The sequence below is a fragment of the Muntiacus reevesi genome, chromosome 6, assembly GCF_963930625.1.
Source record: "Muntiacus reevesi chromosome 6, mMunRee1.1, whole genome shotgun sequence".
In the NCBI taxonomy this organism is placed as follows: domain Eukaryota; kingdom Metazoa; phylum Chordata; class Mammalia; order Artiodactyla; family Cervidae; genus Muntiacus; species Muntiacus reevesi.
Genome location: NC_089254.1, coordinates 31,952,565 through 31,967,129, shown reverse-complemented (window position 1 = coordinate 31,967,129; position 14,565 = coordinate 31,952,565). Strand labels below are relative to the sequence as shown.

The 14,565-nt window shown below is 40.0% G+C and overlaps 1 protein-coding gene across 1 annotated transcript in view; it reads left to right on the top strand.

Annotated features, from left to right (window-relative positions):
- Positions 1 to 14,565, top strand: part of GRM3 (glutamate metabotropic receptor 3) — a 93,528-nt gene that overhangs the window by 24,222 nt on the left and 54,741 nt on the right. Inside the window, exon 2 of the mRNA XM_065939642.1 lies at positions 71 to 926. Within this exon, the coding sequence (XP_065795714.1) occupies positions 71 to 926 (856 nt within the window). The remainder of the gene's footprint in view (positions 1 to 70; positions 927 to 14,565) is intronic.

The window sequence follows — 14,565 nt, the reverse complement described above, 5'->3', positions numbered from 1 at the left end:
TTGCTGTGCAGTCAGTTACCTCCGGATTGCTAAAAAAAATAATGGTACCTGCCTTGTCTCCCTCCCCCAGGTGGCAAACCTGCTGAGGCTCTTCCAGATCCCACAGATAAGCTACGCATCCACCAGCGCCAAACTCAGCGACAAATCGCGCTACGATTACTTTGCCAGGACCGTGCCCCCCGATTTCTACCAGGCCAAAGCCATGGCCGAGATCTTGCGTTTCTTCAACTGGACCTACGTGTCCACCGTGGCCTCGGAGGGCGACTATGGGGAGACGGGGATCGAGGCCTTCGAGCAGGAAGCCCGCCTGCGCAACATCTGCATCGCCACTGCGGAGAAGGTGGGCCGCTCCAACATCCGCAAATCCTACGACAGCGTGATCCGCGAGCTGCTGCAGAAGCCCAACGCGCGCGTCGTGGTCCTCTTCATGCGCAGCGACGACTCCCGGGAGCTCATCGCCGCTGCCAGCCGCGCCAACGCCTCTTTCACCTGGGTGGCCAGCGACGGCTGGGGTGCGCAAGAAAGCATCATCAAGGGCAGCGAGCATGTGGCCTATGGCGCCATCACCCTGGAGCTGGCCTCGCAGCCCATCCGCCCATTTGATCGCTACTTCCAGAGCCTCAACCCCTACAACAACCACCGCAACCCCTGGTTCCGGGACTTCTGGGAGCAGAAGTTCCAGTGCAGCCTCCAGAACAAGCACAACCACCGGCGCCCTTGCGACAAGCACCTGGCCATCGACAGCAGCAACTACGAGCAGGAATCCAAGATTATGTTCGTGGTGAATGCGGTGTATGCCATCGCCCATGCCCTGCACAAAATGCAGCGCACGCTCTGCCCCAACACCACCAAGCTCTGCGACGCCATGAAGATCCTGGACGGGAAGAAGCTGTACAAGGATTACTTGCTGAAAATCAACTTCACAGGTAAGCAAGAAGCCTTTAATCAATCATCTTCTATGATGCAAACAGTGGAATCAAAGAGGAATCAAATACCTCTGCCCCAACCCAGAAATCTTTGTTTCAGAGCCACCCAAGCGATTCAAACTGAAATATTACAGGAGGCAATATGATGGGTTTTTTTATGTCAGTTACTTATTTTTGAGTGAATATCTTGGCTGGTACACCATATGAGATTGAAGCACCCCTCGGCTGTACTGACCTTCGGTAGCTGCCTAGATGTGGGCTATGCCACATTTGCTATTTTTCTTGTGATTAGCTGTGGGATATGACACCTGTGCCATGGGCATTTAATCTTCTTTAGCAGAACTGACAACTCTCTAAGGAACATGAACTTCCAAGCTTTCCTTCTGGGTGATTTGAGCAAAAGAGTCTCATAACTTTCACAGTGGGGGTGAGAAAAAAAAAAGTCACTCTTTTTCCAGAGCCTAATTAGGGAAGGAAAGAGAAAAACACTCAGAGCATGGTGATTCCAGGCATTCGAGTTTATATCTTCTGCTGTAGAGCAGCATTTCCATGTCAGTATTAAGAGTTGTGGATTTTTCTCAGATTATCTTATGAAATGACACTGTTTTCCTGGGAGCTTGACTTTAAGCAAACTGAAGACTGATGGAAGTCATGCTGATATAGAAGTGAACATCCAGAGGTGTGTTCAAAGTGGCTTTTGCTGCTCTATTTGTTTATAAAAATGGTCTATACATTTCTCAATATAGCACTGTGTTTTAATGTACTACTAATATACAAAAACACACAACATCTTTAGAATTGCATGCTCTTCTACAGTGCATGTGATATCATTGCATTAAGGTACCAGTTCTGGGGAATTTCACTTAAACCTAAATCATAAAATGGTAAGTAATATTACTGAGCACAAAAGATTTTGATGCCAAAAATGTTGCAATGATAGAACACTTTCATTTGTCTAAACTGCTAATCATCTCCTATGCCACTAGGGCATCATTCTAGTCTGCAGAGTCTGTTTCAATTGATTTATCATCCAAGACATGAAAGTTTTATGCTCAAATCATATTATCAGTGAAGCAAGTAGCAGTTCTCACTTCTCCCTTATAGATAATCACTCAGAAGTCAAATGGACTGAAAAAAATCAATAGTAATACTGAAAGAAGACCTCATGAAAACTGGCTTCTAGTCCAGAACTCTAACCCTTACTCTAGCCTAGAAAATAAGCACCAAAATTATCAGCCTGCATTTTAGCACATCTTTTCTTCATTCTACACAGAGAGCCAAAAGTAGCTAAAATTGATTATGTCAGCATTCACTCCTATTCATCTGATGGATACTGTCTCTTACCATTAGAACAGGCACTGAAAATGGTAAAGATGAAGCCTTTCCTATGCCTTGTATTCCCACAGGTGTATTCCATATAAGAATATGTGCATGTGTGTGTATGTGTGTGTGTGTGTGTGAGAGAGAGAGAGAGATATACATGTATACATGTCCAGGATTTATCTCAAAATCCCAGATCAGTTCACACTGATGACTCCAGAATATAAGAATGGACCATAGAGTCAGTTAAAAAAAAAAAAGAAAGAAAGAAAGAAAAAAAAAGGAATATCTTTAAATATAAATGAACTCTCAAGTATCTATAAATAGCATCTACAATGCACTTAATTCTTAAAGCTGAATAAGATAAGCAACTTCCTTCCCTTTCAGACTACCCTTGGGGTAATCATTCATCTTTATGCACCACAAGTATTAATTAACTCTGTTATTCTAGTCCATTACTCCTTGGTATGCAAATATAGAAATATATCCGCTCATGAACAGCTAATAGAACGAAAACTCTTGGATTTCAGAGAGCCTTTGCAAAGTGTTTTTTGTAACCAAAATATTTTCCTTGATTTCACTGATTGAGTCTTAAATGGCAAAGAAAAATGAAGAAATAAGGCCATTATTTGGATAAATGAAACAACAGGATCTTCTTTTTGTCTGCCTTGTTCAATTACTGGCTTCGATTCTACAATTTAGTTTGGCTGTGGAGACCTGACCACAAAGTGCTATTTTCACCCTCTCAATTTGCTTGACATTACTACTAGTCACTCTCCATCTCTGAAGACAATAGCAGGGTGAAAAATAGATTCACACTACAGAAAAGAGAGGGAATTTAGACCAGCTACCAGGCACATATGCATAGCAGTAAGACTTGGGCAAGAAAATGCCTTACTATGAGAGGATCCTGAGATGCTAAACTAGCTAAATATGTCTGTTGGAAGAATAAGGTTAACCTAGTAAACTACTGAAAAGTAGATCTGTTTTACATTTTTTTGGAAATAGTATCTCTAACTTTCTAACTTGAATACTGAGGTAGTGGATTAGGCACAGTAGTGAACACTTCAGCAAACCTTGCACAATCTTCTCTTGGATGAGAAAAGTCTTCATGCACCCATCTGCTTGTACTCTGCATTTACTCCAGGATTCTTCTGGCAGACAGTTGTAGTCAATCCCGTTAGAGCCCTAGTCCTCAGGATGGAAGTTCTAAGCCTCCTGAGAATACTTCTGTGTTCCTGGGTACATTCCTACTAACTTGTTCCAACACTGGCCACTATGAGTATTCCTTAAAGTTAACCAACTGTAAATATTCCTTTTGCAAAAGAGATTTTTGCAAAACTATGTATGCTATGTTAAAAAGACTTCTAAATAGTGAGCCTTCCTGGCATAAGATCTAATGACTCTCTACCTCTCTAGACTCATCATCTGCCACCACCCAGCATTCACCCTTCCTTTCAATAAGACTACTTGCAGATGCATGAACATCATGCCTTTCTTTCTGCCTCTGTACCCTCTGTATATGCTATATCCTCTACCTGGAACACGCTTACCCCATCCCCTTCTGTCAGGTCTAGCCCCTTCACTTATTCCATCTCAACTGCTACTACTCTGGTCTAAGCTGCCAACATCCACCTCCAACCCATCCACAGCACAACAGCCAGAATGGCATTTTACAGTGTTCAGTTCAGTTCAGTCGTTCAGTCATGTCCGACTCTTTGGGACCCCATGGACTGCAAGGCCTCCCTTTCCATCACCAACTCACAGAGCTTATTCAGACTCATGTCAATGGAGTCGGTGATGCCATCCAACCATCTCATCTGGTCGTCGTCTTCTCCTCCCACCTTCAGTCTTTCCCAGCATCAGGGTCTTTTCAAATGTGTCAGTTCTTCGCATCAGGTGGCCAAGCTATTGGCATTTTAGCTTCAGCAGCAATCCTTCCAATGAATATTCAGGATTGGTTTCCTTTAGGATAGATTGGTTGAACCTCTTTGCTGTTCAAGGGACTCTCAAAAGTCTTCTCCAACTCCACAGTTCAAAAGGATCAATTCTTCAGTGCTCAGCTTTCTTTATAGTCCAACTCTCACATCCATACATGACTACTGGAAAAGCCATAGCTTTGACTAGACGGACCTTTGTTGGCAAAGTAATGTCTCTGCTTTTTAATAAGCTGTCTAGGTTGGGCATAGATTTTCTTCCAAGAAGTAAGCGTCTTTTAATTTCATGGCTGCAGTCACCATCTGCAGTGATTTTGAAGCTCAAAAAAATAAAGTCTGCCACGGTTGCCACTGTTTCCCCATCTATTTCCCATGAAGTGATGGGGCCAGATGCCATGATCTTAGTTTTCTGAATACTGAGTTATAAGCCAACTTTTTAAATCTCCTCTTTCACTTTCATCAAGAGGCTCTTTAGTTCTTCTTCATTTTCTGCCGTAAGGGTGGTGTCATTCTGAGGTTATTGATATTTCTCTTGGCTATCTTGATTCCAGTTTGTGCTTCATCCAGTCCAGCATTTCTCATGATGTACTCTGCATATAAGTTAAATAAGCAGTGTGAAAATATATACCCTTGACATACTCCTTTCCCGATTTGGAACCAGTCTGTTGTTCCATGTCCAGTTCTAACTGTTGCTTCTTGACCTGCATACAGGTTTCTCAGGAGGCAGGTCAGATGGTCTGATATTCCCATCTCTTGAAGAATTTTCCACAGTTTGTCTTGATCCACACAGCCAAAGGCTTTAGCATAGTCAATAAAGCAGATGTTTTTCTGGAACTCTCTTGCTTTTTTGATGATCCAAGAAATGTTGGCAATTTGGTCTCTGGTTCTCTGTCTTTTCTAAATCCATCTTGAACATCTGGAAGTTCACAGTTCATGTACTGTTGAAGCCTGGCTTGGAAAATTTTGATCATTACTTTGCTAGCATATGAGATGAGTGCAATTTTGCAGTAGTTTGAGCATTCTTTGGCATTGCCTTTCTTTAGGATTGGAATGAAAGTCAGAGCAAGTCACTCCTCTACTCAAAACCTCTTAGAGAATCTCCCCATGTCACTCACAGTCCAAGTCAAACTTCTAACAGTGTTCTACAAGGTCCAACCTGGTTGGCCCACCCTGGCTCCCACATCCCTTTTACTGCTGCTCCCCTGCCATCATCCGTTACCCCCTTCACTTGCTCACTTCATTCCAGCCAGCCTTGTTTCCATACTTAGGGCTTTTCCACTCCCAATTCCCTCTGTCTGGTAAAGCCCTTTCCCCAGACATCCCAAGAGCTAATTTATTCCCTTATTTCCATCGGGCTTTCCTTAAATTCTAGTTTCTTATTGAGGCCCACCTGGCAATGCTTCTTAAGATGGCAATGCCCCCAATCCCTACCACATGTGCCCCTGTTTCCCCTTAACCTGTTCTATGTTTTTTTTCACTCCATGATTTTTTTACCTTCTCTTATATCAATAATATTTACATTTTCATGCTTATTCTTTATTGCTTGATCTTCACACTTGAATATAAACTCCTGAGAACAGAAATTATCAGTTTTATTCACTGCAGTAGCCCCAGCATAATACGTGTTCAGTAAATATTTGTTGATTAAGACTAGCACTCAACACCCATATTCATGTTTCCTTCTCTATCTCCATTACTAGATTGTGAACTTTTTCAAGGCAGTAAACATATGTTCCATCTCTGATCTCAAATACGCAATGCATTTACTAGTATAGAGTGCACAATATATCAGTGTTTACCAAAGGAATATGGGATGAGAAAAATAATCAATAGCTTTATAATGTGATTCTTTTTCGTGAAAATTAAATGTGTATTTTTTCACTAACAAATGAATTTCAAGAAAGAAAAGTTTATGACTTCTAGAATGACTGGCTTTTTTTTTTAACCTAAGCACTGTCCGTTAGTTGCATTCTATCCTTGTATTTGAGGCCAATTTGAAACCAAAGAGCATCAGCACTGGATCTGGGATTTGCTCCTGTTTTATATATGAAGCACCATAACTGGAAGGAATCTGCCAAGATCATCATCTTCTTAGTGGCGAGGAGCAAAGTTGAAACCCAGGTCATCAGACCCAGTGCTGCTTTTATACATACACGGGAACTCTGGGAAGCTGGGGACTTTGATCCCAAACACCTAACACAGTGACTGACACATGCTCACTGTTTATTAACGGAGTGCTTATTAAAGGAATAAAAGACAGTGAGTCCATAAGTTCGAAATATGCTTCTTCTTGCTCTCCTTTTCATTATACCTTTAATGCGCCTGGATCACTTTCTCAATTATTTGGAGCTAAGGTTACTCATAAAACAGCCAAACTTTGGAAGCTGAGCCTTAGAAACTAAACCTTAGGATATTAAAAGAAAAAAAACCTTCAAAGTATTCTTTTATTAGTAAAAATTTTTCCACCTGAAAGAGCCATGTCATGTTGAATTTTAAAATAAATATTTAAATGAGAATTATGTTCAGTGGCATGAGACTTTTCCAAATCATTTTGAATAAACTTCCATGCACTCATCATGTAAAAAAGAGAGCTTAAACTCACCATTGCAGATAAAAACAGAGGAGACAGACAGATTAAAACAGAGAGGGCTATGAAACAGTTAAGGAAATGCAATGTCATGTCATTTTCTATGTTCATGGTCTAGTACAATGCCTCTCACTTTTTATTATGAGACAAGCTCCAGAAAATGGAACAGACTAAAATCATAGAGTTCCAAAAGGCCTTCCTCAAAGAGAAACATACTTTAATTCCTCACTTGACAGAGGTAGAAATTCAGGATGTCAGCATTGTGATCTTCACTTCCTGAAACACCTACAAGTGAACACAACTGTCAGGGTGATGTGGTAACTAGAGTACACCCAATTCAGGAGAAAGCACTCCCATTGTCTGTGCACACTCTCAGGGTTGTCCGAGGCCCAGCCAGTGTCGAGGATGCATTATCTCGGGAATAAATAACACTCTTAACATTCCTTTGTGTGATTCACAAGCCTGGGCTAAAATGTTTGAGAATGGAAAAACTGAGAAATTTACACAGCAGGAAACTGATCCAAGATCACAAGAAAAATAGGTGGTAGAACAAATCCTCAAGGTCCTGGCGTAGCCATTGATTCCAACTAAAGTTTAGACTTTAGTCCGGGTCCTGGGGACCCAACAGTAAACAAGACAGTTGGAGTTCCAGCTTTGTGAAGCTTACACCAACAGCCAGTCCCCAGAACAACCTCAAAAGATAGAAGCAGGATCAGTGGGGCTGCATAAAAAAGAATGAAACAATGCCATCTGCAGCAAGATGGATGGGCCTCGAGGTTGTCATAGTAAGTGAAATAACTCAGAGAAAGATGAATATGTGATATCACTGATATGTGAAATCTTAAAAAATGATACAAATGTACTTATTTACAAAATGGAAACAGACTTAGAAAACAATGGTATGGTTACCAAAGGGGAAAGGTGGGCAGGAAGGGGAAAATTAGGAAGTTGAAATTAACATAGACACATATTAATATATGTAAAATAGATGACCAACAGCACCTACTGTATAACACAAGGAACTCTACTTAATATTCTATGATAACCAATATGGGAAAAGAGTCTGACAAAGAATGCATATATATATATGTTTGACTGAATCAGTTTGCTGTCCACCTGAAACTAATATAACATTGTAAATCACTGTACTCCAATATAAACAATGTCTTTTATTTATTTTTTTTTTAATTTAATTTAATTTTATTTTATTAGTTGGAGGCCTTTTAAAGAATTAGCACTGCTGCAGTAGTGTTCTTGTCTGGAGAATTCCATGGAGGAGCCTGGCGGGCTACAGTCCGTTAAAGCTGCAAAGAGTCAGACACGACCGAAGCAACTTAGCACGCACACACACCTTAAGTTTTGGATTCTGTTTGGTTTTGAGTTTTGTTTTGGATTGGAAAATCACTGTGTTTCTTATGCCCAGAATAAATCTAAATTCACTGAACAAATCTTACTCCCAAGACTTGAATTATAAGCCAAGAGGGCAGCTCCTTATTAGTACAGGACCTGGTCGTCATAATGGGCTGAACAGTAGAACACACAGCTGTGAACGTTTTGTCTTCATTTGTTTGTTAGTTGCTTTTCTCTTTCTCTCTCTCTTTGCGGCACACTTGTCTCCTGGTACCAGCAAAGAGACAGGCTCCTGAGATCGGAGGGGCCTGGAGCTCATGGAGATGGTCTAGCTTTGTTCTTATGTTTACAATTCTCCAAACCTAAAAGAGGAGCAGAGGCAGAAAATGGGTAGTCCAGCCTCACTGCCCCATTCAGCTCTGCATCTGACTCATCCGGTAGGTAGAACGTTCACTCCTGTTTGGAGCTGTAATCACAGAGCACAGGCCAGGAAGGGCAGGTTTTCTGGGACACTGCACTCTTAAGGAATATGTGTGAGCTGGCCCCAACCCAGCAAGGCTCTCCTCTTGAAAAGTCCAGGGCCATCCAAGGCACAGCAAGGAAGCCAAAATGGTAATGGCCACATCTTTAGATGAATGGCCTTTGAAGTTCCTGAAAGAGCAAGCTGCTCTTGATCCTGCTTCCTCCCCTGGAACTTTTGTAGTTCCCACAAAGGCACAGAAGCTTGTTCCAGCTCTGCTGATCAAAAGCATTTGCAAAATGTAAAGATAAATATCCTGTACTCTTTTTTTGCCCCCTTTTTGCTCTGGTCAGCTTCCTGGGGTCACCAGAATAAGATCTAAACCCCCAAAGGACACTGCTCACGCAGTTACTTATTTGTTTATACATCATGCATCTGTGCTTTGGTCGCCTAGAAGCTTGAGAAATGATTCTCATTTTAAGGTCACACAGTGGAGAACAGGAGCCTCTAGAAAACCTAATTTTCCACTTTGGCCTGAGCTTTCTGCTGCTGCTGCTTGTTATTATGATCATATGGTTGTTCTTATTGTTACTATGATTATTTCATAATGCTTACTTTCTCTCTATCCATTTGAAGAGCCTGCCTGTCAATGAAACAGAAAAACATGATCATCCCCAATAAAATGGATTTTACCATCTTGCTAATTGGAAAAAAATAATACAATGAGTGTGCTATTTCTTCTATGTGTCCAGACTCTGGGACACTGTGGTGTATTTACAAGCACATTACTAGTAAAGGTGTCTGGAGACTGAAGAAAATATTCAGACCATTTTTTAAAATATATAATCAGCATATTCTTCAAAAATAAACTTAGTCTACAATCCTAACTTTCGGGATACCCAGGGAGTGCTGATTATGGGAAGTTCCCCAGAGCTGGGTTTAGTAAACCTTCCTAGGAACCTAGCAAAATTCTCCTAATGCCTAAGCATCACTGCACAGCTTCTGTAGATGACGGGAGCTGATGTTCTGCGCTGAGGAGTAGGCACCGAGGAGGCTGGCTAAGGGACTCAAGGACTGGTCACTCTTCTAACCACCCTCTTTTATTTTTTTTTAACTTTTCATTTTATATTGGAGTATACTTGATTAACAAAGGTGTGATAGTTTCAGGTGTATCACAAAATGATTCAGTTATACATATACATGTATCTATTCTTTTTCAAATTCTTTTGGCATATAGGTTGTTACATAATATAACTGGGGTCATGTATCTTTTCAGACCATATTTTTCTCCAGATATATGCCCAGGAGTGGAATTCCAGGACCATATGATAACTCTATTTCTAGTTTTTTAAGGAAACTCCATTCTGTTTTCCATACTGACTGTACCAGTGTACTTCTCTCCAATGATATAGGAGGGTGACCTCCCTCTTACTTTAAATACTTAACAGATGTTCACGGTATATTTAGTCACTATATATGACATCACCAGGCAAGATTACATAGTCATTCTTCACATTTTCCCCCAAATACCTAACATTGTACCTGAGGTAATGTAGATACTCCACTTGAGTGTGTTTCATTCCAAAACTGTGATAGCTAAATAATTCATTTTGCTGTCTAAGATAAATTGGAATTTGAAAAGGTGGCAGAGTCCCCAGAACTTATAGTGCTAAATAACATTTCAGAATATTCAAGTATTTAATTCCATCCAAAAACTATAAACAATTTTACTAGCAGAGGATTGACCCTATATTAAATTTGCAGAATAACATCACAAATACAAGCTTATCCACAAACTAAGCCACTGACCCTAGTATGATTAGATGTTCTAAGACTGACCTTTAATATTTTTCTTTGTTATTTAAAAAAAATCAAGCTTATTGCAATATAATTGACATACAACATTTTGCAAGTGTAAAGTGTGCAACATGTTGACACATTTATATGTTACAAAGTAATTACCATTATAGCCTTGCTAACACCTCCATCCATTACAGAATTAGCATTATATTTCTGTGGTGAGAACATTTAAGAACTGTTCTCTTTGCAACTTTCCAGTATGTAATACAGTTTTATTGGTTACAATCACAATGTTTTACATTAGATCCTCCAAATTTATTCCTCTTATTACCAGAAGTTATTGCTATATTGCTATACTAAATAGAGTATAATTTTGAAACTTTTCAAAGAATATTTAGTTTTCACAGTGAATTAGTGTCAGGTACTGTAAAGTATGAAAAAAATGAGTGCATCCTTTCTACACTTAAGTAGCTTCATAACTAGTAAAGGCACTAAGAGAATGTATCTTGTACTATATACAACATTTCATCTCTGGCATCTTAAGAGAGGGACAGGTAGAAGAGAGAGAATATAGGTACAAAGAAGAAATCAACAGTGAGCTGGATTTTAGAAAAGGCTTTCTAAAATATAGAACACTGAATATGACTATTTTGTTAGAAGTAGAGAGGGAGAAGGAGATTCCAGGTGAATTCAACCATTCCACACCACACCAGCATGTTAGTAACGTGTAATTTCTCTTTAATTTGCGTTAAATGCAGAGCTCTTCTGGAAACTAAAATTAAACAGTAGAGTATCGATCTGAGTTTTTAGAGTAGATCTGAAATGTGCCTTTTCAGTCTCCTCCTATAGAAAATGCATAAAATTTTCCCAAATCACATTGTTTGTGATCACTATCCTCTTATCTTAACCCTGAACTTCAGCTAAAACCAGTAGAGCTCTAACCTGAAGAAAGGATGAAAAGAAAAAGAAACCACAGTTTATTGATTGCCGCCTGCCTGACAATAGCCATTGTACATTTCATTCATTAATTCTCACAAAAATCCTGTCAGCTAAGTACATGTTATTTCCCCCGGTTTAAAGGTTTTCAATGAAACCCAAAGGAGTTAAATCACTGTCTCAAATTTGCAAAGCTAAGTAGCCTCCAAAGGCAACTTAAGGCTGTTTCCTAATCACACATTATTTTCCACTATTGTTTCCTAAGGAGAGAAAAGGTAAGTTTATACCGAGAAAAAGGAGACAGTCATTTGACTCAGCTTACTGTGTGCAGTTGCACAAATAATAAAAAACTGCTCCAAAATGATCATTCTCTGAAAAGAAATCTGTTAACTCTTTCATTAATTGCCATAATGGTGTCTTCATAAAGAATGACTGTTTGCTGAGGCCTCCGACTATATACTTCACTACTAATTGCACTAGATCAATATTCTTGACATCATACTGTTATTTGCAAAAATCAATAATAAATTGCAAAAAAAGAGTAATCAGGCTGCAGGTCACTGTATCTTAAACACTGTTTAAGACTGCATTTCTGCATTTTTCTTCCCTGTCACCCCATTCTCTCACTCTAATTCTAATTATAAACCTTCATACTTAATTAAAAGTAAATTGATAAAGAGGGAAAATAGTGGATGTAAAACCCTTCCTGAATTTTCATCCAAGACTGTAGTAATTGTGAGGACTTGTTTGTCTAAAGTATTTGAATGTTTTTTTCTGTTCTGTTCTTATTATTGGGTAGTGGTGGTTGCTTAGCACACATCACAAATCAGGTGTTCTTTCTAAAAATTTTTAAATATGCTTGGGACTTTCATACATTAGAACTTTTTATTTTTAAGGATTTTTCTGTCACTAAGTTTTGTTTATAGTTCCGATTATTGATCGCATATCTTAGCACTATACTAGCTTCTCAGGGTACCTAAAAAGTCTTCTCAGGGATACAGGTATGTATGGTTGATTCGTTTGCTATACAGCAGAAACTAATACAACATTGTAAAGCAATTATATTCCAATAAAAATATAGCAAAAAAGTCTTCTTATCCCTAAAATATTATAATCTAATAAAAATTTATCTTTAATTATCTCTATTTTAATAAAAGTAGAAAACAAAGAAAATGTCTCAATCATCAAAAAGCAACCTTTGGATAATGAGGTTATTTATAGCCTCTTCATTCTTATTGATTAAGAACTCTGTGTCAACTCCAGATATATTTTAAATAAAATTATATATGAAAGTGAAAATGTTAGTTGTTTAGTCGTGTCCAACTCTTTGGGACCCCATGAACTGTAACCCACCAGGCTCCTCTGTCCATGGGATTCTCCAGGCAAGAATACTGGAGTGGGTTGCCATTTCCTTCTCCAGGGGATCTTCCTGACCCAGGGATCGAACCCAGATCTCCCACATTGCAGAAAGACGCTTTAACCTCTATACCGTCTAAGTCAATTGCAACAGATTATCTAAAGACTGATTTGGTCCAAACGCCTGTTTTCATAACTTACAGCAGATATCTGGAGTCGACTGAGTGAGAAATCTATCTTTTAAGATCATTCCTCCTTCTGCAACATCAGTAAACTTGTGGAGAGTTTCCCATAGTCTATTTAGGAATTTACCAGGAGTTTTCTTCTCTCCCTGTTCTATGTCAGCCAAATTGGCACAGTCTAAAGTCTTAGCGTGTGCTTGCTTAAGTCCTTCAAGAATACATCCAGCAAAGCGGCTCTACTATTGTGTTGACTAAAAAAAAACGATGTACAACTTGAGAATTGTGAGTTAAGTTTTATTTGGAGAAAAATGAGGACTGCAGCCCGGGAGGCAGCATCTCAGATAGCTCTGAGAGACTGCTCCAAAGCAGCAGTGGGGAAAAGTCAGTATATAAGGTTTTGTTGAAGGGGGAGATCAATGCCATGAAGCACTTATTTTACAAAGGTTTTGTTAGTCATGAGGCTCTGATGTCACCATGAAGGTATTTAGTCCTTCTCTAGATAAAAGGAGATGCAAGGATTGAGATCATAAAATCTGTTCCTAAAAACATCCAACTATCTAAAGGCTTGTCCCACCAGATTCCCTGGAGCACAGAATGCCCCACTCCACCCTGATTTCCCTCAGAGGTTGTTGAAGGTCAACAGCTATAGCAGCTTGGGGTTCACTTTCCATAGAGGCAGATTGCAAATGCCTTTATTGTTCCGTCCTTGGCAGTGCTCTTGGTAAGTGCCAATTTGTAGCTGACTGTTGGAACCACTTGGCTCCCAGTAGGAAGGAGGGCTATTTTGTGTTCCCTCTTTTTCCTTATCTCACGTTCAAGCCATTCATCTCCAAAAGCAGTGAGTGAGTGAAGTCACTCAGTCGTGTCCAACTCTTTACCACCCCATGGACTGTAGCCCACCAGGCTCCTCCATCCATGAAATTTTCTAGGCAAGAGTACTGGAGTGGGTTGCCATTTCCTTCTCCAGGGGATCTTCCCGACCCAGAGATCAAACCCGGGTCTCCCACATCATGGGCAGACACTTTACTGTCTGAGCCACCAGGCAATCCCCAAAAGCAGTAGCTTCCCCCAAAACTCAAGCTCTCAAGTCAGGAGTCAGTGACTGTCCCAAGACATGCATTATATCTCTTCAAATAAGCTCATAAAATAAAGTTTGTCCAGTAAAGCCTTCTATGTACCTTTTGGATCCTGTCGATCGTCTTGGCCACAGTTGGTACTGTTTGAATGTCTACCACGACTGAGGCAACCCCTACTGGAAGGGTGCCCTGATTCTCAGCCTGTTCAGTTGGGAGCCTCTGATACAGGGGCAAAGTAAGAGGACAGGAGGGAGCTGAAGATTTCACACCCAAATCTGCACCCTTTGGACACAAGTCTGGTATGTCTCGCAGAGAGATAAAGAGCAACACATATGGCACTTCTACCCATTTCTTGTTTTCTACAGAACCAGTCTAGTTGTAAAACTGGATTGTAATTAAGAGACCTTCAACAGGCCAGCATTCCCCATCTTCCAAAGGATACTGTGACCTTTCAGTATCACAGAAGATCAGAAGTGTCTTTTTAAATTCTAGGGATCAAACTTGTCCCAGTTTTCTTAAATACATTTTAAAGAAGTGGTTCTGGAACTGCTAGCTCCCATCTGTAAGAGAGAAAAAAGTGGCATCCACAGCCGTGGCTTTTTTCCACTGGAAGCATCCTTCCTGGAAGCTCTGGA